Here is a 26602-nt window from a genome sequence, read left to right as displayed (position 1 = left end):
TCTTTCCTTTGCTTCTCTATAGTTCTTTTTGAACAAAGCAGCCAGAGTGATCATTTTTAAATGAAAATCCAGTTATGTCCTATGCTTAAAACACTTCAATGGCTCTCCATTTAACTCTGAATAAAATCCAAATGTAGCCTCCAACCCTGGGTCTCGAACTTGAGCTGCAACAGAATCAGAAATGTCTGGAGTCTTATTAAAACACAGATCAGATCACTGGGCCACAGCTGGAGTTTCTTGACTCAGGAAGCTGGGGTGCAGCACAGTAATGTGCATCTCTAACAGGTTCTGGGAGGTGCTGATGCTGCTGGTCTGGAGAACACACTTAGAGAACAATGGCCAACAACGCTCTGTGTGATCTGTGACTGCTCTCAACTCATTGCTCCCTGCCTTCTTCTGTACTCAAGCCACACTGGCTTTCTTGGCCTTCAAGACAGCTCCTACACCAGGATCTTTGTATCTTCCATTTCCTCTGCCTGGAACATTCCTCCCCTAGATATCCTCATATCCACACCCTCCTTGAAGTCTCTGATCAAATACTTTTAATAAGGTCCTTGTGTGCATGCGTATGAAGTCACTTCACTCGTGTCCGACTCTTTGCAACTCTGTGGACTGTAGCCTTCCAGGCTCTGTCTTTCATGGAATTCTCCAGGCAAGTATTCTTGAATGGGTTGCCATCCCCTCCTCCAGGGGATCTTCCCGACCCAGGGATCCAATTGGTCTCAAGTCTCCTGCACTGGCAGGAGGGTTCTTTACCACTAGCGCCACCTGGGAAGCCCAGTAAGATCCTTACTGAACACATAAAAACACCAAATTTGCCTCATCTTACCTTGCATTGCTTTATTTTTCTCCGTAGAACTTATCACCATTTATTCTTTATATATTCATTTGATTATTTCTTATGCTACAATGTAAGATTCATGTGGACATAGACTTTCTATTCATAGTTTAATATAAAATCCAGAGCTTAAAATGGCACCTAAAACATGGATGCTCAATAAATACTTGTGAAGAAATGAATGAACAAATGATGTCAAAGAGGCATTCACAAGAAACCATTCCCATGTCTATTTGCAGATTGGAAGGGATCATCGAATGTGTCTTGTGAACCTGAGCAAGTCATTTAAACACTGCACCCTTGTCTTGATTCATTGTAAAAATTACTTTAACTGGCTTAATCATCCAGAAAACAAAATGGACATCAATTCAGTGACCAGTACAGGCAGTTTCCAAATCCTTTTTCTGTTTTACCCACAATCCTGACCTGTTATACATAGAGATCCACTTTGGTTGGCTAAAAATAGAGTCCTTTTACTGTGTTGCTTCCTATAGTCCATCTGTTCCTATAAAGAAGCATCTCTGAGTCTTATTTCCTTGAACGGTTTTTTTCCTCTATCACTCTCCTCTATCACTTTCTTTATAATCCCCCAGAGAGTCACCCATTTTTGCCCAGCTAACAGTCATTCACTTTCTCCCTTATGAGGAGTGGCCCCAGTTCAAAGTGTCCATCCTCTCATATGACTCAGAATAAAACCTGGCAAGGAATACAATTCAGATAATTCTGATTCCTTTGCGAGTATCTGGTTTAGACATGTACACAACACTGAGTTCCAGTCTACGGACATAGTCTTCTGGGGACTTCAGGAAATTTTCACTTCCTCTCAATAAAGAGACACATGAGATGAAACATCTTTCTTCTACTATTGGACACTGTGATACGTTATGCCTGAAATGGCATCAACAATCTTGTAACAATGAGAAAAAAAAATGGCAAGAACGGGGGTTCTTAATGAATCAATGAGCCAATGAATTGACAACACTCTGACTCAGGATTTCTTGATAAGTAGGACAACAGAAGTTTCTTACTGTTAAGATAGTTGGCTTTGGGGTTGGGAATAATTACTCACATGCTTGCTGATACAGAGGGCTGTGTTCACAATAACATTAATATACAACAGCCCAGTTACACACATAATTTGTAGAAAAGGCAAACTCCGTAATCCCACATATAACCTTATATTATGGAATAGCTCTTTCTCTTTCCGTACTCCATAAACTGCTTCCTCAGGTTTGAATGCCCACCGTGGAGCATCTCATGCTGAGTTGCCCATGTTAAATTTCATATGGGCCCCAGTCTCTTTGAGATAACAACAAAAACCCCAGATATCTGCTTCCTGGGTATGGCTCCAAAAGAAGCTGGCTTACATATATAAACCAATGGACGGAAATAACTGAAGTTTTTATTCCATATAATGACCAAAAGCAGTAACCTCTGGTTATTATTATCGTGAGATCTCAGGAAGAAAATGTATCTTGAACTTTGTAGGACCTTTCCATACAATCAGCTCAATAGAACTTCAATAGAATCTCACAGATAAAAATGGAACAGCTATATGACATTTAAAAGAACCCCTACAGATATGCATAATTTGAATAATTGTAATGTTTTAAAGTTTCAGACAGTCTGAAATTTCCAAATCAAAAACATTCTAATATAACTATTAAATATCTCAATGACGCTCAAATGTTTATTCTTACAAAATATTCGCATCACTGAGGTTTTTTTCTTTTTTTCTTTTTAAAATCACTTTTAGAAATGGAATCTCTACCTAGACTGGGTTGCTGCTGCAATGTGGATAGAAAATTCAGGTTTGTTTTTTTTTTTGTCAGTTCCACCTCCACCCTTCTTCTGACAAGATCTAGGGGTTTCTTCTAGGGTTTAGCTAATAACCCTTACTCAGGAAACCTCCAGATGGACATCACTGAGATACTGCTTCAGTTTTTTTCTTTTCAATTTGGACATGCCATGCATAACCTCACTGATGTATAAAACATCAGTACAAAATACAGAAAAGTTCCTTTGCTTTTTGCCTGCGTAGACCCTTTTTATGATGAGCTTAGATGTTTTTCCACAGGCAAAAGTTTTCCTAAAGAAAAAAAATGAAAAATAAAAAGCTAAAATAGAACAAACAGAAACTTTGCATTCAGATTTTTACAGTTTCCTGCATAAAAATATGAGGATGCTGTGAAGTCTCTGGGAAAGCATAGAAGCCCAACTAGAGTGGCACTTTCAAGAAGGGATGTCCAAAGTACTGTTTGCACATTTCAAAAGTTAATCATTATGGATCAGATTATCAAAGAGGCCTCCATCCTAACATCCAAAATTATATTCACTGTTTCCATATTTTCATGAGAATCATAAGTAAATAAATATTGCCCAATTGTGTTAAGTGGATATGCTAAGAGACATAGAATCATGATGCAAAAATATTGACTTTGCATGATTTCCTTACAGTAGATTTGGTAAATACTTTAAGAACATGGAATCATGACAGTATTTTTATGTTGTTATAGTTCTTCACCTACAAACCTTTAGAAATTCATATGAACACTTTATCCATATTAGAGCACTGTAAACGTCCTTCTAAAATAATGAAAATAAATCCTGGTTTTTATCTTTCCCTTCTATTGGGAAGTATAGGTTCCTTTTTCTGGGAGTTAGTGTAGTGATCTGATCTGACAGATCTAGGTTTCTATCCTGACTCTGTCACCTACATGCTCAATACATAATGTTGGGCAAATCCACTAACATGAGAAACCCTCAGATTCTTCATTTGTAAAATGAGAAGAAAGACCACAGCTTCCCACACACATGTTTATCACAGGCTTTTCACACTGGATTATAATTGTCTGGTTGCTTGTCTGTTTCTTCCAGGATATTATGATATTCTTCTTCCCTGAAGAAAGGAAGAATACCTTTCTCACTTTAGAACAGTGGTTCTCAGGCTTGAGGGCAATTTGAATCTCCCAGGACATTGTTCCCAGCCCCAGTGCCCATGCTGCATCCAAACCACTGAAACCATTATCTCTGAAGGTGAACCAAGATATCTTTGTTAAGTTTTCCAGGGGATTCTCCGCATTAGAACCAAGGTTGCGAACCACTGCTTTAAAAGGCTTAGCACAGTACCTGCTGTGTGGACATGTTACATAGAATGAATAGGAAATTTCATCAGTAAATGAGTGAAGATGTCAGAGACTACATTATGATATCTCCCCCAACAGGCTAGGAGCTCATGAGAGAACCAAGGTGCGTATTGTTTTCTATCCTCATCTCCTAACACAGTGTCTCATTCACCTTTACATCCCTTGGCTCAATGTTTGGTTGAAAAAAAATGTAACATGAAATAAGAAGAAAAGAGTTTTCTTGGTCAACGAAATTTAAAAAATATTTTTAAGTAGAAGAGAGTTAGAGATTAGATTTTGCTCATGTGTTTGCAGTGGAAGGAGAGAAACAAGTGTTCCACTGTTCCACTTCCATATATATTGTGTGTTAACTCCATAAATACAGAACTATGTACTGAATAGTCAATGTACAACAATTTGGGTTTGACTGATTACTCTGAGAAAATCATGAAGCAAGTGGGAAAATACATCCTTTTTGGCTTTTATCTGGACTTTGGGGAGCTCTCCTGGAAGAGCTGAGCACATCATCCAAAAAGGACAGGCTCATACCTCATGAACACAAATGTGAACAATGCATCCTTTACTGGATGACCATTTATTATAAACTATCCTGAGTAGCCAGGGATGCCTGCTTCCAGTTTCAGTGAATGTTTGCTCTTATGCTTCCCTCACCCACAGCGTGAATGAGATGAGATTTAACTTCCTCTCCTGGCTTAAATATAGATAGAATGTTCCTGAATTATGTGAGACAAAGCCAGAGAGACTCTCATTTTTGGGGTGAAATATTTACTGAATCTCTCCTGCAAAATTCTTTCTTCAGCACATAAAATAGATGAAAAGTGTGTGAATATTTACTTCTTTTCTCATTATTTTACTTATACATCCTGGTAAATTCATATCCTTTAAATAGTTTGATAGAATTATCATGACATTTCTTTAATTCCCTTTGAATTCTCACAGGAAGTTGTGTATGTGAGTAAATACAAATTGCAATGAAAGCAAAGTTAAAATAAATACATACATAAAACAAAAGCCAAAACATAAAATCTGCCAAGTGTTTGAATGATGATGATTTCACTTCATCTATACAATAAATTTATTTTCCTTAGAGAGTCACTGGTTCCACCTACTGGAATTTTGACATCCTTATTATGCAATGATGTTATTGTATAAATGCCTAAGGTAATAAGACTGATGGCCCAGCTGAACTTAACTGAGCAAAGTTATTGAAGAACAAATCTTACTGGGTCAGCTATTAGAATAGATCTGAAGTTCTTCTTACAATTATTAACTGAGAACTGAATATATGCCCTGTGTAGAATGTAGAATCTTCTTTTGTACAACAAAACACACACACACACACACACACAAACACACACACACGGGCCGTCCTCACTTCACATAGTAGTGTAGGAGTATAAAAAGACCATTCAAGCTGAAACCATGCAGAGTGATCTTAATAATCAGTGAAAAATTCACTGATGAATTCTATGAAACATTTGAAGAATTTCCATTAAGACTTCTCAAACTCTTCCAAAAAGATAGAAGAGGAGGCAATACTTCCTAACTAGTGCTATGAAACCATTATTATCCTGATACCAAAGATAGACAAAAGTATCACAAGAAAACTAGAGACCAATATTCCTTACAAATATAGATGTAAAAGTCCTCAACAAATACTAGTTAACTCAATCCAGGAGCATATTAAATGAGTATACATCATGACCAAGAGGGGTTTATTCCAGGAGTGCAAGGTTGGTTCAACATGAAAATCAATCAGTGCACCATATTAATAGATTAAAGGTAGGAAAAACCACATGACGGTCTCAATAGACACAGAAAAATCATTTTACAAAATCCATCACCCTTTCATGATAAAACCACTGAACAAACAAGGAACTTTCTCAGTTTGACAAAGGGACCCACAATAACATCATACTTGATGCTAAAAGACTGAAAGTTTTCCCTCAAGATCAGAAACAAGACAAGGATGTATATTCTCACTACAGCTATTTACACTGTACTAGATGTTATACCCAAGGGAATTAGACAAAAGGAAGAACTAAAATTATCTCTGCTCATAGATTATATGATATGATATGTAGTAAGAAAAAATTATTGGAACTAATAAATGAGTTAAAAAAGTTACAGGATATAAGATCATATAAGATCAACATACAAAAATCAGTTTCATTTCTGTACACCAGAAATGAATAATGTAAAAATAAAATTAAGAAAAATATTTCATTTATAATAGCATTAAAAAGAATAAAATACTTGGGAATATATGTAACCAAAGTACAAGGTAGATGTGTTCCCTAAAACTACAAAACATTATTAAAAGAACTTAAAGAAGATCTAAATAAATGGAAAGATACACCATGTTTATGGTTTAGAAGACTTAATATTGTTAAAATGGCAACAACCCCCAAACTGATCTGCAAATCAATATAATCCCTGTTAAAATTTTAGCTGTGTTTTTTTTCCAGAAATGATCAAGTTGATCCTAAAATGTTTGGAATTGCAAGGAACACAGAATTCCCAAAACAATCTTGAAAAAGTACAAAATTGCAGCAACCACACTTCCCAATTTCAAAACTTACTTCAAATCTACAGTAAACAAAACAATGTATGGTACTGACAAAGGAATAGGCATACCCTGTTAACGGAATACAATTAAGAGTCCGGTTGAGGCCATTAGTGGCTGAAAACTAAAGTATGTCTGCTAATAACATCCCCAGCAGCTGGGATAACAGGTCTCTCCTTGAACAGGGAGTTGGATGGCATACCCCTGGATCCACTTTGTTGATGTGTATGATTCCATTAAAATTAAATACTTTTTGGTGAAGAATACCTTGGATTAAATTAATAGGCAGGAAGCAAAAAGTGTGAAGACATCAACAATGTTTATAACTAATAATTACAAATATCTAGAGTCTACAAAGAAACCCTGTGGCAATCGCAACTGAAGAAAGATGGATAATGCATATAAACAGGTAATTTACAGAAAAGAAAATCCAAGCATTAAAAATGTGCTTAAACATAATCAGAGAAAAACAAGAGAAAATGAAAAGGAACACACCTTCATACAAGCTGACTGGCAGAAATAGGAAGGCTGGATAACATCAAGTTGGCCAGGATGTAGGGACAGCGCAAGGTAACTGTACATCCCAATTTGTCTGAAACAGTCCTAGTTTACATTTAATGTCCATCATAATTATTAATATCTGCTTTCATTGTCAAAAGTGTCTCCATTTAGAGCATAAATCACATGATCTCCCTGGGATAGAAGAATCATCATAGATAGCTGGTATAAATACAGACTGGTATAGCCACTTGGGAAAAAAATCTGACACATTATTCAATCACATCAAGTATTTAAATAACTTATGGTGCTGAAATTTCCCCCTGGATATGTGGATTATGGTCTTCCCTGGTAATTCAGCAGTAAGGAATCTGTCTGCAATCCAGGAGATAACACAGGAGACCCAGGTTTGATCTCTGGGTTGGAAAGATCCCCTGAAGAAGGAAATGGCAACCCACTCCAGCATTCTTGCCTGGGAAATCCCAAGAACAGAGGAGCCTGGAAGGCCATAGTCCATGGGGTCGCAAGAGTCAGACATGACTTAGCAACAAAACTATCACCATTTGAATTATGAGATATATATATATATATGATTTATACATATGTAAATATATATGTACAAAACTCACACAAAAGCCCATAAGGAAATACCTAATAAGCTGGTCAATGTAGCATTATCTGTAGTGGCAAAGAGTTAGAAGCTATCTGAGTATCCATAATTGGAAGAGTAGAAAAGTAAAGCATGAGGACACATAAGTAACAACACAAAAAGTGTAAACTTAAGAGCACAGATGGGTATTTAAGACAATGCTGACTCAGTTATACATACAGACTGAGCACAGGGCACAATCTCCAACTTTTTTGTATGGTTTATTTTTTTACCTACTGAAGCTTGACAGATACATACACAATCAAGAACTGTGTAGCAATTATAAGCAATGGATTAGATGTACACATAGCAACATAAACAGATATTAAATATACAGTACTGAGTGAAAATGCAAGAAACAGAACAAGGTTTTCAACACAATGTCACTTACATGAATCAAAAATAATTCCTTCAGAAAAACAACATGTATTTTCAAGAATACATGGAATTCTTGGTGGGAATGTAAATTGTTGCAGTCACTATGGAAAACAGTATGGAGGGTCCTTAAAAAACTAATAATAAAACTATCATAAGATACAGCAATCCCATTCCTAGGCATATATCCAGACAAAACTATAATTTAAAAAGACACAGGTACTCAATGTTCTTAGTAGCACGATTCACAAAAAGCCAAGACATGGAAGCAACCTAAATGTCCATCAACAGATGAATGGATAAAGAAGATGTGGTACATGTATACAATGGAATATTATTCAGTCATAAAAAAGAATGAAATAATGCCATTTGCTGCAACATGGATGCAACTAGAGATCATCATACTAAGTACCGTAAGTCAGAAAGAGAAAAACAAGTATCATATGAGGTCACTTACACTGGAATCTAATATATGATACAAATGAACTTAACTACAAAACAGAAACAGACTCTCAGACATAGAAAACAACAGATTGTTACCAAAGGGGAGAGGAAGTATGGGAAAGGGATAAATTAGGAGTTTGGCATTTAAAAAAAGAAAAGAAAAAAGAAGAATATATACAAACAGAATGGTGGCCTATGACAGCGACAGGAATCTGAGTGAGATATGGGGATAAAGGAGAAGGAAGAAAGGAAAAGAGGAAGGAAAGAAGAAGTGAGAGAAGAAGGAAGGAAGGAAGATGGATATGAGAAGGGCTTTGCGCAACCCAACGATGATGCTGCGCCATGAGCTGAGTCATTTGATTAACTTAACTCTCTGCCCTTAAGACCGTGAGAATCATGAAGGAATCAAGGCTGTTTCAATTTCAAGCAACAGAAACTCAAACTAGTTTCAGGGGGGTAAAGTGATTTTTTGGCTTACATAAAAAAAGAATCCAAGGATAAAGGTGCAGCTGAATCCAAGAGCTCAACTATGTCATCTTATGTTACTTGTCATTTGTGTTTCTCTGTATTGGTTTCTTTCAAGCATCTCCTCTTCCTAACAGAGCTCTAAGAGGATGAATGATTTTACTTTAGCAGGTAGGGTAATGAGAATTTTAACTTTTTTCTTCTTCCTCACCATTCTAGACAAAATTATGAAGCTAATGTTCATTGACTCTGATTGGCCTATTCGGGTCATGTGCATTTTCTGAACCAGTCATGATAGGGTGCAAATAATTTCATAGGCCAAAATAGGTCATTCTTCCCCAGTTTGTGGGGTCAGTCCCATGAAAACCTGTTACTAAAGGCAAATTCTACAATACAACTCCATTAAAACAGTTCCAACACTGCCCAGTTACTAATAAAGAATTCTATAATGGTACTGTTTTTCCAGTAGAAATTTCATATCTGGGTAGATCACAGAGGTAGAGCTGGTCTCTAAAGAGAGGACAAAGAAGGTGACTCATGGCCATGTGGCTATATTTTAGGAATGCTGCAAATTCCTCTTGCCTAAAATATCTTCCCCATCTGCCAACCACAGTCTTAAACTCCAGTTGCACTACTGAGATTCATTGTTTGGGGCCTATAACATGGACCCTCCAAGATGCTGTGGAAATACCTGTAAATACCTCTTAGCGTGTATCAGCTTTTAACACCTTGACACTGATTACCTTACCAGACTGATGATGACAGGGAAGAGTCTAAATGGGCTAAAATGTCACTAAGGGCAGACCTGGAACTGTGGAATCAGGGTGATAGGCAAAAGCGAGGAGGGTAGAAAGGGACAAGATGCTCGAGACACAGCCTGACTACAATTTTTCTTGGTAACAACTTTACTGTGTGTCAAAAAGAGCATCCAACGAGAAGATGTTTGGGAATCTAGTCCCTTCCCCTAACAAGACACGTCTCATGTTGGAGACCTAGCTATAGAAGAGCACTTGGCCTGTGTCTGCTGAGAGGTGAGGTTGTTTAAATAGAAGATGCTCAACAGGAAGAACCTTGGACTCTAAGAACCTTATTGATATATTTCTAGCTTTTAATAGTTAAACAAAGATGTTCCCAGAACATTTGTTGATCTCTTCTTTTGACTCTATTGACATGAAAGTGCCAGTTCCTAAATGATATTTTGTTTTGTCTTGTTTCCAGCTAGTGCAGTAGCAGTGATAAAGCAATACTCCAAAGCTCGCTTCCCACACCATTTTGGACAAGTTTTTTTGTTTTCCTGGTGGCTCAGCAGTAAGGAATCCACCTGCCAGTGGAGGAGACTTGGGTTTAGTCCCTGGTCCGGAAGATCCCCTGGAGGCAGAAATGGCAACCCACCTCAGTATTCTTGCCTGGGAAATCCCATGGGCAGAGAAGGTTGGCAGACTACAGTTCTTGGGGTGGCAAAAGAGTCAGACATGAATTAGTGACTAAACAACATTTTCCTTCTTTAGAGTATCCCAAACTTGAACTCTTCATTACTAAGTTTCTTATTTCACCAGGCGCCATCTTGCTAAAAGGAATTGTAACAATGCATAACAATAAAAATCTCGCCCAAAGTTTAGTAAGTAGATGGGGAGCCCGGGAGGGAAGGGAACTTAAACTATCAGCAGTGGTTATCTCAAGGATGGGAACTGTGATGTAGGTGAAGGTAGTGAAAAAGAAAAGTCACATTTTTTCCATTTATTTTATTATTGCTTGACTTTTGTTTACAGTGATCATGTATTCATGGATCCTTTTAATAATTTAGAATTTAGTTAAATTTCCACTTAATTGATTCTACTAACTAAAACTTGTTCTCATATTTGGGATTAAACTTGAGAGAGGCAGGGCTAGCTCTGTGGCCTAGATAAATGCTGACCTCACAGAGAACAAGAGTATCCTATAAATGTCCCCACTGTCTGAATTAAGCTTAAGAATGATGCTCAAATTACAAGACACCAAGTTGAATAAAAATGCAAAATGTTCCAATTTTTTGTTACATCTACTTTTTCCTTTTTTCAAGAAGAATGAACTACTGCTGTTCTTGAGAGCATCATAAAGATACAGGTCGTTTATGCTGCTACCCTGTATGGGTTTCAGTTGGTAATAAATGGTTTTCTGAGAGGTTTGAGTTAAAGCTCTTATGTAAATAGAGAGAGGCTTACATAATGCTCTTTAAACTAGAACTTTGAAGACAATCTGCAGTAGGCATATGAGATCTGTCTGTGCAGCAAATGGCATCTGAAAACTATCAGGAAGCCATCCAAGATTTGGTTCAAGAAAACAGGAAGAATAAACACCCACGGTGCAAGCTTCTGATCAATCGTTTAGCCAAATCTCAGCCACAACCAAACAGACAATGTGGAAGAGATGTGCCTTAGGTTTATAGTAGTGCTACTAAGCCAAAGTATATTTCAGCAGCGCTCTTGAGCACGGTTCATTGTCAATTTCTACGTAAAATTCTCCAGGGGCTGGAGCCATGCCTTCGGCCGGGCCGTTTCCCTCCCTGTAATGTTAGACAGTGCATCATCTCACGGAAGAGGCTAAACTGGTATTGATTTTCCAATTTTTAAAAGGAGTAACCGTTTCCAGCAAAGGCACGCTGGGGGCGGGAGGTGGGGGAGAGGGGTGGTCTGTGTAAAGGAGAAACACTTCAAACTGAAAGCGCTGCCGAGAAGGGAGGAGGGAAGCTGCGGTGAGCTAGCGGCGGCTTCTCTCTGCCCAAGTATCCGGCTGCAAAGTTCTGGCCACAACAGCTGCGACGCTCTCATTCGGTGGATCTGCCGCGAGAGTTGTTTCTGTGCCAAAGAGAGAGATTTCTGTACTTCTCAGGGAGGCGGGACGCACCCTCTTCGGACCGTTTCCACTGTCGCCTCACCTCGGTTACTCCGGTCCTTACGCCCTCCTTTCGGAGCCCCATCCTTGTACAGCTGGGAGGGAGAGACAGGGGAGGAGGAGCGCGCGCGCTGGGTTTCAAACTCGGCCGAACTTTGGTGAAGCCCCCGGTCTTCACCCGGCTCCGTGCAGGCGCCCCTCCCGACTTCCCAGTCCTACAGCCCCGGGCCCAGAGAGACTGTGGTCTCTAACTTTCAGGTTCATTCCAACCCTGAGATCGGAATGCACCCGGAGCTTGGGGTTCGCGAAGTAACTGCTGTGGCCGAGCGAGCGCGGGGCCGCGCGCGGTGGGTCGGAGGGCGGGCGGCGGGAGGAAGCTGCCGGGCCTGGAGCCGCAGGAAGTGTCCCGCCCGGCTTGGCCCGGGATGAGTCCCTCTTCGCCGGCCCCTTCCTCATCCCTCCGCTCCCACCTCCCCTCACCCCACCCCGGTCCCGACATCTCCGCGGGAAGGGGACCCCGCAGGCAGAGCCCCCAGCAGCCGGCATCTGCTAACTGCCCTGACACCCCTTTCCCCTGCCACGTAAACACCATTGAGAACTGCGTAGACTCGCGCTCCTGCACCTGCCCTTTCCCCAGAAGCCTGAAAGTGGCTGAATGGAAACACTGACACGTGAAAACTCTATTCTGAGTGACTTAGCGTCCACCGCCTTGAGGTTTTAATCTTGCTCTTCTCGTCCCGCCGGGCGCTCGGGGCAGCTGTCCGCTAGGTCCCGGCGTTCTTTACAGTCCCCGGGGGAAGGTGAGGCGAGGAGGATGGGGAAGGTGGAGAAGGAAACGTGAGAGGTCTGGGGCCACTTGGTATTTACGAGAGGATATCCTAATCCCAGGAATTTAGGCCCCCTGCATTGTTTCCAAGCCAAACGCACATAGCAGGTTTTTTTGGAGCCCTGGGACCCCCAGGTCACGTCTTACGAACCGAGAGAACGGACGCGCGCGCCACCACTGACCATCTGTCCTGGAGGTGGGGGCTGGTGGCGGTACTGTTCACTCTAACCCTGCCCCCTGCATCAGCAACAGGTATTAAAGTACGGAGACCCACGCAACATCTGGTCCTCCTCCCCAGCCACCTTGTGGCCCGACGCCCCGCCCTGTGTTGCCCCAGACAGGGTAAAACAGAGTCTCAGGGTCACTTGTGGCCAACAACGTGTGAGATTTCAAAATGTCAGGGCATTGCTGGAGAGACGGCGGACAAGCCTCTTGTCAAACCTCTTCTCGAAGAAACTAAGTGCCCTTGTCTTGGCCTTTGACTGTTTCCCATCTAAGAAAACCATTTTTCTTTTGCAAATACAACAACATCGAGGATCTCTCGCGTCCCTGCAATTCTAGCTTTGACATTTCTTCTGAAAAGGGTTCGCGGCGGTGCATTTTGGCTGGACTTCCCTTCCTTCCGCTTCCCCGCAGGGATCTTACTGCCTAGTTTTCTCAGCCTGAGACAATGACCAGTGACCCAGGTTTTCTCCAGACAGTTGATACGGGTCCCTCTGGCGTTCCAGGTCTACTTGAGGACCGCCCACCAAGCTCCTTGCTCTCCAACTACCACTGTCAGTACAGGGTGGAGGAGATTCCCTCTCTAAAATATGACCTCTTCCAACCTGAGGGGTCTTCCCCGATGAAGCCAATGGAAAGAAGCAAAGGAAAGCAGCGGAGTTGGTGGCTGGACACCCCAAACTTTGACCTCAGAGAAGGAAAACCTTCCACTACTGCCTCTCACCACCTAGCATTGTATTCCTGAAACCCCGGGAATGAAAATGGAAATTGTTTGATGTATGAGGAGACGTTATCTAATTAGGGCATAAGAAATTTAATCTTTCCAGCATGCAGGTCATATAATTAATGTTAATTTAACGCTCAAATTCTCAGTCATTAATTTTTATTCTCTTAGATGCAGTTTGGCAGGGGACCCTGATCCATGGCAATGGATTTTACTGGATGTGAGAGCACACTTGGTCTTAGGAGTGACTCACCGCAGACCTTCCCATCCCAGTAACAAGATCGCATCATGTATGCATTATTAAGCCACATAATTGAACGGTCCATAGTTTGCATATCAGACTATTAAAATAATGTGTTTTGCTTTTCTCTGAACACGAATTGTTCAAGCCTCTGCGAATATGTGGCGATTCTGATAATTATCACCAAATTACTGCAAATGTTCTCTTCATTAACATGATTTCTTTCGAGCATTTTTAAAAATGTGAATATTATTATGAATTAAGGAACTTCTTACAAAGTTGTCTCAACTTTTTTTTTTTTTAAAGAGACTTGTCACTTGGAAGGAAAGTATATAATTTAAGTCGGAAAGGGAGAGAACTTCTCTTGTTATGCTTTTCAAATGGCTTCCTCCAGCCAAATAAAAGTTTTCTCTCTGGATTTTCAGACAGTTTCTAGGCAAGAGGCAGACACAGAGAGAAGAAAGAGAATGTAAAAGTCACAGAAGAGTAAGAGAATTGATTTGTTTTTTAAGTTTTTACTATCTGATTCCCTCCTGGCATAGATGACTTGTCCCCACAAACAAGTCATAACTTTTTTGCCACGCCCAGAGTAAACGAATATTCTCCCCTTTAAAAAATACCAACTCAAAATTTTCCAAAACTAACAGATCGTAATTCACTAAATAGTGCTGTTTCCCCCTAGTTGTTCTAAGCTTTGTGGTTGGAGAAATTATAAGCCAAATCGTAAGAAGTCTTTATTGTAACCCTCCCTTCACACACTGTGTTCAAAGTTGAATAGAAAGATATTAAGAAAAACAGAAAAGGAAGAAAGAACACTATTGCAAAATAAAAGTCTCTTTTAAATGTAAGAAATTTGCATCTATACGCCTTTCCAGTAAAATTTCCCTTTGGGTGATTTTTAAACTCGTAACAGCTCATTCTGCCTCTGGTGTCACCGCTCCTTCCCGGTACAGCGTCGCTGTCGCGCGCAGGTCTCTCTCCTCCGACGGCGCTTCCAGCGCGGAGACGCTCCCACCAGTCTCAGCAAGGAGGGGTTTCACCCATCGAAACGTCTCTCGAGTTTGAGAGGGTTGTAAGAGTTTTCCTAAATAAAATATAGCAGGGAAAGTGTAGGGAGAGAGAGAGAGAGTGGCGCATCCGCCCGCTCCAGCAGTAAACTGCTTGGCTGTTCCCTGCTGGGCTGGATACTCCCTCCCCTTGTTCGGTGCCCGGATCCTCCCGGCCCCTCTTCTCGAGCCCGCTGTCAGCTCTCCGGGGAAGGGGTGCCAGGCCCTGGGCGGCACTTTTATTTTGGCTGAGAGGAGGGAACGCTGCTCCCAGGCCCGAAGGAGGCGAACTGAGCCCTTCTGTTTGGATTTCCCTCCTCGCTATAGCAACCAGCAGCATCCGGACAAAAATGCGCCCTCCCTGGACAATGGCCGGGCCTCCCTCTTCTCGCCCTCGCCTTCCTCCCCCGGATCGCAGCCAGGACCTGCCTAGGAGCTCAGTGGCTCGGTGGCCGGGAACGCTCCCACCCCCAGCTCGCGGCGTTCCCTAGCGGTTCCCCCGGGAGGTCAGGCCGGGGCGCCCGGACGCCGCCGTCCGTTCTCCCTACCCGGGCTTACGCCCCACGCAGGCCGAGGCCCGAACACACCGCCTCCCGGCGGAGTACGCGGGATCCCACCGCCGAGTTTTCCGCGAGATTGTGTGGGTGGTTGGCTGGCCCTAAGGGGCACAAACTCCAGCTTTTTTCAGTGTTTAAAAAAAGGGTTAGTATAATGCACGAAGCAGACTACTCCTCCACCCCGCACATACACGTAAATATAAGCATCCTAAACCACGGACATAAGTTTGATCTCTGACTTTCTTTCACTCTCCCAAGGTTAATTAAGTTCCCTTCCACGACCTCCTCGCCTATTCATTATTCTCTTCCTCTGACCTAGGGAGTCAATATGATCAGGCCTGTGACTCTGCCTGTCCTGTTTTCCTATTTTTGCATTTAATGCTGGGACCCAGCTGCCCCAGATTACCATCAAAACTCGCAGCAAAGACCAGAGGGGTGAGATGGTCTCATTGCTCCAACCTAAGGCTCCTTTTCCCTGAGTCTTCTTCCAGACAATGCCAGCCTCTGCATTCCCAGAACCAACATTCTGGAAACCAGTCTTCTAAAAAATAGCCATCTCTAGCTTCACTAAGCCCCAAAGTGCCTAGAATGACAGTTTTGAAGCTCAGAGATCTAGAAGAAGGTCCCAGTCCACAGCTATTATCGCTGTGGTCAACTGTACACAAGAAAAACTTCGCTCAGTGCACCAGGACACTAACAATAGGACTTACTGCATTCTTACACTTGAGCGGGATTTGTATTCATACTCTGTCCAAGCAGAATAAGAAAAAGGAAGTCCGTCTTCAACTAAATGCAGCCTTGTTTCCCCCAGTGATGGAAACCCAGCCCTAAATCTTGGACACATTACCCATAAAATAGCTGAGGATACTCTTCCCCTGCACCTGTGCACAGGTGTGTGGGGGTGCTCTTGGCCCCTCCTCCTGCTTCTCAGACTGTGCCCCAGAAGATAAGAAAGAGAAAGGACTGTGGCAAGAACTTAATCTCAGAACATCTCCAAAAGCTTTGGAGCGAAGGAGGTTTCTGTTGAAATTACTTTTATTTATTAAAGAGTTGGCATTTCCTCCTGCTTTAGGGCAAGGGATAAGGGTGGGAAACACCTTCAGGTTTCATTGTTAGGAAGTCATTGAATGTTAGACCTTTGAAAAGGAAATTTCAGAAAAGGAACTAGGAGCCCCCAATCCCCTCATGTTGTGTTCCTGCTATTTCAGTATAAACAAGCTGTATTAATGCCAAATAGAATTTGCCTTGTACACTGATGGAATGTGTCCTTTATATTTTCTCCCCTGTAAGGCCTCATATTCACCACTCAAAATTTAGCAGACTTCCTTTGATAAATTACTCAAAGTAATCCTTGAAATAGCTAGACTGCCTGGGTGATATGGTTTTAGAAGTCTTCAAGCCATGCCTGTCTATATAATATTCACTTGTGGACTACAAAGTGGGGGGGGGTCACTTTTAATGATGAGATTCAGAATTTGAAGAAAAGGAGAAACAGATTAATATCCACAAATTCAAATAATTTCATTTTACAAATACTGAACTTAGAACATTACATCTTACTGGTTTACACAGTAGTAAAGATAAAACAGAATCATCCGTATGTGAGACATGGTCAAACACAGATTTGGCAATAATATGAAGAATGGGCGTTTCAACTTTCAGAAAACTTTTCCTTCTTCAAAACTGTTTATGACATGGAGACGGATGCACATTTAGGAACTTGTAAAGTGTATATGTAGACAATAACATAAATCTATGTGGAATTTTTTAAATCAGGGAGACATTGTGCTGCATAATTAAAGATATTAATTTCTGTTCTTTTTTGAAGTAAATGTTTATTGTGTCTCACAAGAACTGGCAGCTTGGAAATGCATTTTCCTTGCTTCTTACAAATGCATCTCTAAGCCTGTAAGTCTTCAAGCTCCAAGGAGGTTTTCATTAAAGGAGCCAGCTGCCTCTTTGTGTGGATTGGCTGTTTAAAGCTGAAGCCCTGAAGTGGGAACCTCAGTTTTGACATTCTGTAGGCCCTTAGCAAAGAAGTTCCATTTAAATGTGGGGAAGCTCTCAAACAGCTCCTGGAGACTAGCAGAAGAGCAGAAAGTACAAGAATAAATGACTGGGATAAGGGAGAAAAGAGAGAGAGAGAAGGGACTTAGAATCCTCCTCCAAGGTGGATATATTAAAAAGGAAATCCCAGTAGGCAATTTTACCCAATTTTAAACCAGCTGCCACCTTGGAAGAAAATTCCCTTTGTTTCCTGATTTTCATTATCATAGAACTATTAAAACATCAATAAGAAATAAATTAAGATCTATCAAACGAATAAATACCATCTCACCTCTATTTTAATAACTGCATCCTTTCAGCTCAATGTTTAGGAGTGATTATGGCAGTTTTTCTGCCAAGACCTGGTATGGAGAAATACAATAAATGAAATTTTACGTATAGTGTGTGTTTACTAGATGAAGTTAAAATAGAGTTCAAATTAGAATGTACAGATTGATATTATTAGTGTTACTCATGTGAAGACTTTGGGAGACTCTGGTCAAGGTGCTGGGCACTACTAAGACCCAGGTCTGGCTCACACTTTTAAGAAGTGTGACAATGTGGGGATAGATATCTGTCTTTTTGGTTTAGCTCGGATTCTCTGAGTTATTTTCTCTCCAAGCAGTGCAGTACGAAGTCCGCACCAATTCCTCAGACCAGTCCAGGTCAGGATACCGACTCAGCAGAGCCCTTGCTGGGACCTAGAGGAAGTGGATGGACTGGCGAGGTTGCTCAGGATGCCTGGAGCTTGTTCTCGCGGAGGGGGCCCGGGGGACCCAGCAGTCAGCCAAGGAGGCTGCAAGGCCCGCGTGAACCGCTAGCTCAGCCATTGTCCTAGCCAGTGATCTCGGGGAACTGTACTGGAGTGAGGGAGATAGCAAGACACCTTGTCAGTTCAAAGCATTTTAGGTTTGTTTGAAATCCTCTCCACGTCAACGTAAGCAGTCTCTGTATTTGAACAGTGCTTTGAACAGTGAAAGGGAATGAGCTGAATCAAAACCTGGAGGTGTCTCCCCGAGACACTTTCAACGTGCTTTTATGAGGGTGGAGAAAGGCAGGGAGACGCGTGGACTCTGCTCCGGCGGTGTCAGCCGCAAAGAAAGGCGCCCACGACGGTGGCAGGAAGGGAAGAGAGGACCAAAAAGCCCCTCATCGGGGGTCTAATACCTCTGAGGTTCCTGGAGCCCCAGGAAGGGGCCTCGCCGGGAGGCAGACTGGAAGCCTAGGTATTCGGGACCCGGCGTTCGCGCCAACCGGGCCTCCGGCGACAGGCGGAGAGGCGGGGGTGGCGCGGGGGGAGGTGGTACCCAGAGCCACTATGCGCGCCCAGCCCAGCCCGCCCGGTGATTGGCCGGGCTGCGGAGGTGGGGGTGGGGTGCAGAGGCTGAGGCCCAAGCGCAGGGCAGTGCTTTGTGTACTCCCGGGGATTTATTGGGTGCATTAACCGAGTAGAACCACCCGGCTTACCCTGTTGGGAACGTTTCGGCTCTGTCGCCTGCCAGCGAAATGAAGCGAAGGTGGGGGGAGGGGGGTGGAGTGGAGACCTGGGACGTCAGCATGGGATGAATCTCCGAGCAGTCATCGTCAGTGAAGTCCCGCTGCAGACAGGAAGTTTGGATGTACACATGCAGCCTATTCTTGCTCCCCTACCCCAAACCCCAGCGCCCAAAGCCTGAAACTGGGGGAAGGGAGGCAGGAGGAGAGGAGGGTGTGGGTAGGGAGGGTGGGAATTTTAAACTGACTCCGAGTCTGGCCGCTTCGGTTCCCTCGGAGATTGGAAACCTTTTTCTTCCCTCGAGTGTTTAACCCCCACCGGCTGCAAAGGGCCTTGTCTCTTGAGAAATGAGAAATCAAATCCAGAGAAAAGCAGACACCTGCCCCGGAAGGGGGAGGGGGCGAGCTTTTCGGCATCCGGACGCGGCCCTTCCCGGCGGCTGGATCCTTCCATCTGTGGGAGCTCCGAGTTCTCCCAGCCGAGCGGTTGGGGAGGAGGACAGCCGGCGGCCGGGGGTAGCGGGGGATGGAGGTGGGGGGACGGGGACGTGGTGAAAAAAGGCGCGGCGGGTTGGGCCAGGACGCGATTGGCGAGTGGCCCGTGCGCTCCCAAAGCCCCAGGAGAGCCAGGCGCCCAGCGCTGGGGACACGGAGGCGCTGCTGAGGGAGGCGGTCCTGCCCTTCGCCCAGCCCCTTCACTCCTGGTCGAGCAGCCGCGGGCGCCAGCGGCCGAGTCTGCGCGCTTCCAAGCTTGGACTTTTTCATTTTTTTTCTAGCCGGGCAAAGTTACGGGATTCCTAGCAGCCCCCAGGCGCGCGGCCAGAGTGGCTCCGCGCTTGCGCGAGATCCCAGCGCCAGAAGGTGTGTGTCCTCGCCTCGCCGCGCGGGTGCGCGCGTGGGGGGATGCAGGTCCGTTCGGTTGGCGGCCTGTGGGCTCGCCCCTCCCCTAACCATTTCTCTCTCTCCCCCCCACACGCTCATAAACACAGGGCACGTGGAAATTCTCCGCCAAAGCGCCTTGCCCGGGCGAGTGCTCAACGCGGTGATTTATAAACAGCTCAGCCACTCCCCAAAGACCTCAGCTCCTCGTTAGTCATGATGAATTCTCTGGCCCGTTCCACTTTGCTGTCTAGATTAAGATGCTCGGAGGCCCCAAAGTGCTCCCCTTGAGCGTTGATTTGGCTTCCCTCACAAACCCACGATCGCCGGCAACGCCAGCGCTAAGGGCGACGACGGAGGGTCGGAGGGCGGAGGGTGAGACGTGGGGACGCAATTCACTTTCCCTGTGGTTGGGTTCCCCGCCCCCCTTCCAGGGCAGCAACTTCTGATTCGCTTTGCAGTATTCGCGCGGTACACTCGAGCGTGCGTGGTGGTTCCGCTGCTCCAGCACCAGCCTGCGCCGGATCCTCCTACCCTTGCTAGCAAGCTCGGAAAGCGGCGGCAGGCACCTGCTCCGGGTGGCTGCGGCGCTGACGGCGCGACGCGCTGCGCTGGGTAGAACCGTACTGCCGGTGCAGGGTCCCCAGGCTCGCTCCAGAGTTCTCTGCTGAAGGCTAAGCAGACAGCTTCGCCAGTGAGCGCCTGGCAGCTGAGTTAGACCACCCCACCCGCTGGCGTCCGCCGAAGTTTAGGATTCGGAAGATTCCCCTAGTACAGCCCATTTTCCTTCACTCGCTCGTCCTCTCTTTCAAAGCAGCTAACGGAAAAAGTTGCATCCAAAAGCTCCAGGAACACGGAGAAGCGCTTACGCAGTCGAAGCCGCCTTTGGTGCCTCCCTGCCCCTTACCCAGAGGCCGAACATCCCCTTGACAGCACTCCTGTCTCAAAGTGAAGGTCTACCCGAGTAGGATCCTAGTTTTCTAAACCCAAACCTGTGCGCGCCCCCAGTGTTTGAATGTGTCAGAGACTTTAAGAGTTTTGTTTTGTTTTCAGTCCAGACCGCTGCGCTGTCAGAACAGGCAACTCCTCCGCTCCTGAACAAGTAGTCTCTTACAAGCCAAGGCGCCGGTGGAGCCTGCCTTTAATGGGGTCCTCATCCCGAGGTGGTGGAAGACCATCGGGTCTGGAACCTAAAAGGAAGAGCTCTGGCGCTAGCGGGGTGAGGGAAGGCGAATAACAGCACTTTTGGGGAAGCAAAAGTGTCACACCCTGGAGCAAGAAGCACATGGGCACTGAAATTCTAACAGTTGGGGAATGGAGACTTCAACGTATGTGTGGAGGGCGGGGGAGGTGGTAGCCTGACTTCTGGCTCTAGGTATGAGACGTTGAGGGGTGTGTGTGTGTGTGTGTGTGTGTGTCCCAAGGTGAATAAAAGTCGGACTCCCCCGGCTTGTTGGGACTCGGCCTTTCTCTTCCTCTTTCTTCACTCCTTCTCCCGCCCTATTGGAAGGAGAAGGTGGACCGACACCCCGCCCCCCCCCCCCACAGCCACCCAAGTCTTGCAAGTGGCTGTGGTCGGTAGAGGGCCGAGGCGCCCCCACCCCACCCCCGCCACTTCTCCGCCGGGACCGCCAGGCGCGTCGGCTTGGGAGACAGATGGGGGGCGGGCCCATCCAAGAGGGTCGGAGGAGGCCGGGGGTGGGGGAGAAGGGGAGGTGAGAACTCTGAGAATCTGAATGGGGCGGGTGGGGGGAATCAGAGAACAGCTAAAAGGACTCCGCGCCCAGGGGGTGGGAGGAGGAGGGGGCATCTCTGAGCCAATCAGTGGCGCCGGCCTGGGAGGTTGCTAGCGGTATCCACGTAAATCAAAGGGCGCGGAGCCAATGGGAGGGGGTGGAGGGGGCGGGGCCCAGGCGCGTGCCGCTGCGAGCCGGCGCTGCCAAGAGAGCGGGAGAGAGCTGGAGAGAGCAGGGAGAGGGGGGAGCGCTGAGCTAGTCGGAGAGTGAGCTAGAGCAAGGAGGGAGAGGAGGAGAAAGAGAGCGAGGGCGGGCGGGCGGGTGGGCGGTGGCGGCGGCAGTAATAGCAGGAGCAGCCACAGAAGGCGTCGGAGCGGGCGTCGGAGCTGCCTGCTGGCGGGGAGAGAGAGAGAGAGGAGAGAGACGGAAAGCGAGCGAGGAGAGGAGCCCGAGGCGAAAAAGTAACTGTCAAATGCGCGGCTCCTTTAACCGGAGCGTTCAGTCCGGCTCCGAGAGTCATGGCGACCGCAGCGTCTAACCATTACAGCCTGCTCACCTCCAGCGCCTCCATCGTGCACACCGAGCCGCCGGGCGGCATGCAGCAGGGCGCGGGGGGCTACCGCGAGGCGCAGAGCCTGGTGCAGGGCGACTACGGCGCGCTGCAGAGCAACGGGCACCCGCTCAGCCACGCTCACCAGTGGATCACCGCGCTGTCCCACGGCGGCGGCGGCGGGGGCGGTGGCGGCGGCGGTGGGGGCGGGGGTGGCGGCGGGGGCGGCGGCGACGGCTCCCCCTGGTCCACCAGCCCCCTGGGCCAGCCGGACATCAAGCCCTCGGTGGTGGTACAGCAGGGCGGCCGAGGCGATGAGCTGCACGGGCCGGGCACCCTGCAGCAGCAGCAGCAACAACAACAACAGCAGCAGCAGCAGCAGCAACAACAGCAGCAGCAGCGGCCACCGCATCTGGTGCACCACGCCGCCAACCACCACCCGGGGCCCGGGGCATGGCGGAGCGCAGCGGCTGCGGCGCACCTCCCGCCCTCCATGGGAGCGTCCAACGGCGGCTTGCTCTACTCGCAGCCCAGCTTTACCGTGAACGGCATGCTGGGCGCCGGCGGGCAGCCGGCCGGGCTGCACCACCACGGCCTGCGGGACGCGCACGACGAACCGCACCACGCGGACCACCACCCGCACCCGCACTCTCACGCGCACCAGCAGCCACCGCCCCCGCCGCCCCCGCAGGGCCCGCCCGGCCACCCGGGTGCGCACCACGACCCGCACTCGGATGAGGACACGCCGACCTCGGATGACCTGGAGCAGTTCGCCAAGCAGTTCAAGCAGCGGCGGATCAAACTGGGATTTACCCAAGCGGACGTGGGGCTGGCGCTGGGCACCCTGTACGGCAACGTGTTCTCGCAGACCACCATCTGCAGGTTTGAGGCCCTGCAGCTGAGCTTCAAGAACATGTGCAAGCTGAAGCCTTTGTTGAACAAGTGGTTGGAGGAGGCGGACTCGTCCTCGGGCAGCCCCACGAGCATAGACAAGATCGCAGCGCAGGGGCGCAAGAGGAAAAAGCGGACCTCCATCGAGGTGAGCGTCAAGGGGGCTCTGGAGAGCCATTTCCTCAAATGCCCCAAGCCCTCGGCCCAGGAGATCACCTCCCTCGCGGACAGCTTACAGCTGGAGAAGGAGGTGGTGAGAGTTTGGTTTTGTAACAGGAGACAGAAAGAGAAAAGGATGACCCCTCCCGGAGGGACTCTGCCGGGCGCCGAGGATGTGTACGGGGGGAGTAGGGACACGCCACCACACCATGGGGTGCAGACACCCGTCCAGTGAACTCGAGCGGGAGGGGGAGGGGCAGACCGCGGGGCTCCCCCTCCCCTTTGGTCCGCGGCCCTTTCCCGACCCCCTTGTTCCCTCTCTAACTTCTGATTGTTATTTTCTTTTTAATTATTATTTCCCCGTCCCTTAAAAAGAAAAAAAAAAAATAATAAGGAAAACAACTAAGGCACTGGACTATCCTTTAAACGGTAGCAGGTGTAACGATATGTTTTGACCTTTACAGGCTAGTACCCACGCAATGGAGTGGAGTGTCTCCTAGAGAGAGTGAGCAGAGTGTGTGTGTGTGTGTGCGTGCGTGTGTGTGTGTGTGAGACAGAGAGAGAGAGAGAGATGGCGAGCACTGAGTTAAATACCTGGCAAAACTAAATAAATTACCAAAAAGAAAAAAAAATCCACCAAACCGTAGTAAATACAAAACACAGCTCCTGATGCTCGATTTTGGCACATGCTGCTGTGTTTATTCAATGTGGATCCCCATCAGGAAAGAGGGAAAAATACACACGTTCTTTGATGTAGGCAAAACGTAACCACATAAATTTGCACTGCAAGAAAATTGAAGTTTACATGAACAAATTCACGAGCATGTTTTTTCTTTCTCCCACCGTTAATTTTGAAATTGCCGGGTTGGGTTTGGTTTGATTTCTGGGAGAGAATTGAAGCCAGCTTTTGGCCACTCTCCATTTCTAACGCTCTTGTGTTGCCCCTCCTTATTCTTACTGTTTGTGAACTTTGGTTACCTTCAGATCCCATCTCCTTACATTAGGATAACGTTTATTTGTTCCTTTTACCAAAGCAAACCCGATCGACTTCATACAAAATAAACAATTCTCTGCTTTCAGGAAATGGGCATGTTCTACCCGCTTTATCCAAGGCAAGAATCCTGTTTGGAATACAAAAATGAAAGTGAAGCATTGGTTTCGGTGACCAGCCACAAAGTAAACTTCATTTTCAGGCAGTGTTTCTGGGGGAGGTTGTGGAGGGGCGAAAAAGCGAAATCGATAGTGAGTGACTGATTGCTTCATTTTATCGGGCGGGGCCCATTGTGAAAGAGCTCAGAGGAAATGCCGAGGTTAAATATATTTTCAGAGTTGTCCAACAGAAGGAAAGTGGCACCTTGAAAGGAACAAGGGAAATATATATCTTCAGACACCACCGCACAGTTCTTTGCCTTCAGTTTTAATAACTTAATTATGAGGAATTATTTGTGCTGACAGCAGCAGTTAAACTTTGTTCCTCTAATAGCTTTTTTTTTTAACATAAAATAATCTGGGAACTTAATGGTGTATGCATAGACTATGATTCTTAGCACACAAAATACCCACATGCCTACAGAGAATATCTCCACTCTAGGCTGACTTTTGTCTTCACTAGCTCATTTGTTTATCAATCATATATAAGGTCCCACACCCTATTCATATGTAATTTATTACAGAAAATACCAGTTTGACTTGGACAGCTTTCCCCCCTCTTTTACTAAAGAAGCCAAATGAAGTATAGGAAAATAATGTTATTTTCAATCCTTCCTACTCTCCCTTTGTTAAGTTTTAGGTGCGTTTTTTTGACCTTATCTTGATGGAAAACGGTTGACTCCCTTAACAAAAGACTCTACCGAGAAGTGTAAGTGGAAAAAAAAAAAGCCAACTTGTAACTTTACTGAAAATAAATACCATTAAACTGTGATCAGTTAAAATATTAAATAATAATCAGCACAAAAGGGCGCTAAAAGGGAAAATACTTTGTATTCATCTTAAAAGTTTGGGGCTTTTTTTTTCCTAGTTAGGTCTTAGACAAATTTTTATTTTAAAAAATTAAATTCTCATTACCAGAAAATGATGGTTCAGCATCAAGTTAGCGTTGCAATCAGTAGTTAAGGTTTTAGGAACTATGCTTTATATTGTCTTTTCAAACATCTGTGATTGTTTCATTTTCAGTGTTTTTGCAAGATAAATGATGGCTTATAAATGGGCATATTTATTTGCCTGTATTTCATTTCCCCCAGTGAATGTCTCAAGGAGATGGGCATGGAGCTCCTTGGGGGTGCATCATGCCGCCTGTTCCTGAGGTGTGGGAACTGGCCTTTAGAGAAGCAATCCAGAGCAGGGCATAGAGCCAATGGTAAAGGGAGGAAATGAATTTTCAAATTCTTATTACCAAGTGGGTAAGGTCAGAAGCTGGAGTTCAGGGGATGTGTCTGTAGCCTCTAACTCTCATAGGTTTACTAAGATGAAAGTTACCACTGAACCTTACCACTATGTATATATGTTTAATATCTGTCTTTTGAAATGCAGAAATAGTTTAAATGTTTCTTTGTCTATTTTCTTTTTTTTAAATGCTACCCAGGGAAATATTTTCATATCATTTTTAAGTGGCCTGCCTCAATGTATATTTATTTCTTTTAAAGCAAAAAGGTTCTGGAAACTGTTTTTCTGTAGCTTTAAATGAGTAGGTAAGCAAAATCTATATGGGATGTAATTTTTTTTTTTTTGTTCAGTCTCTTTAAAAATACTTTGTTTTGGTACATTTGGTTGTGCTTGTGGGGAAAATAAAAACGCAGAGATCCTTATATATTTATGTTAAAGTAATATTTTATTATCTACATAAAACAGAAATGCACAATACCTTCGTAGTTTGTTCTAATTATTGAAATATCTTTATTTTATTTTAAAAATAGTGCCAAGTTTTAAGGGGGGAAAATCCTAGACCTTATACTGACTGAGTTGAGTTGTGTGTAAACACTTCCCTTCCTTTATACTTCATAAAGTTTTGGAATAAATTTTATGCATATACTGCCAGAATTCATGTTTATAACTTTCAGGAGCTTTTTTTTTTTTTTTAAGACAAATTACTCTTCTGGTTCACTTTTCTTTGCAAAAACTATGGGTCCCAAACCTTGCAGTTACTATGCCTGTAGCATTTCATTGAAATGGTCACTGGGTTTGAGCTTCAATTTGTTTCCATTTCATGGTCTGACAAAGAGATATTTGTCCCCTGATGTATCTGCAGTGTCCCTGCATCTTCTTTCCAGGTTAGCTTTACCTTATCTGATTGTGCTTTTTTGGAGAGCATCCATGGAACTCGGTGAACTTTGATCTTTACCCACATGTCCTCACATAATTTGGGACCTACAGAAGAGCAAGG

General features: G+C 45.1%; 1 protein-coding gene across 1 annotated transcript; it reads left to right on the top strand.

The window, feature by feature from the left end:
* Positions 1–22141: 22141 nt before the first annotated feature.
* On the top strand, positions 22142–23458 carry POU3F2 (POU class 3 homeobox 2). Its single transcript, XM_081530761.1, has one exon. The coding sequence runs from the start codon at positions 22142–22144 to the stop codon at positions 23456–23458; it is 1317 nt and encodes a 438-aa protein (XP_081386887.1).
* Positions 23459–26602: the final 3144 nt, after the last annotated feature.

Source organism: Giraffa tippelskirchi, chromosome 9, assembly GCF_054371585.1.
Source record: "Giraffa tippelskirchi isolate mGirTip1 chromosome 9, T2T-mGirTip1v1.2.pri, whole genome shotgun sequence".
In the NCBI taxonomy this organism is placed as follows: Eukaryota; Metazoa; Chordata; class Mammalia; order Artiodactyla; family Giraffidae; genus Giraffa; species Giraffa tippelskirchi.
This window is presented reverse-complemented; position numbering and strand designations above follow the sequence as displayed.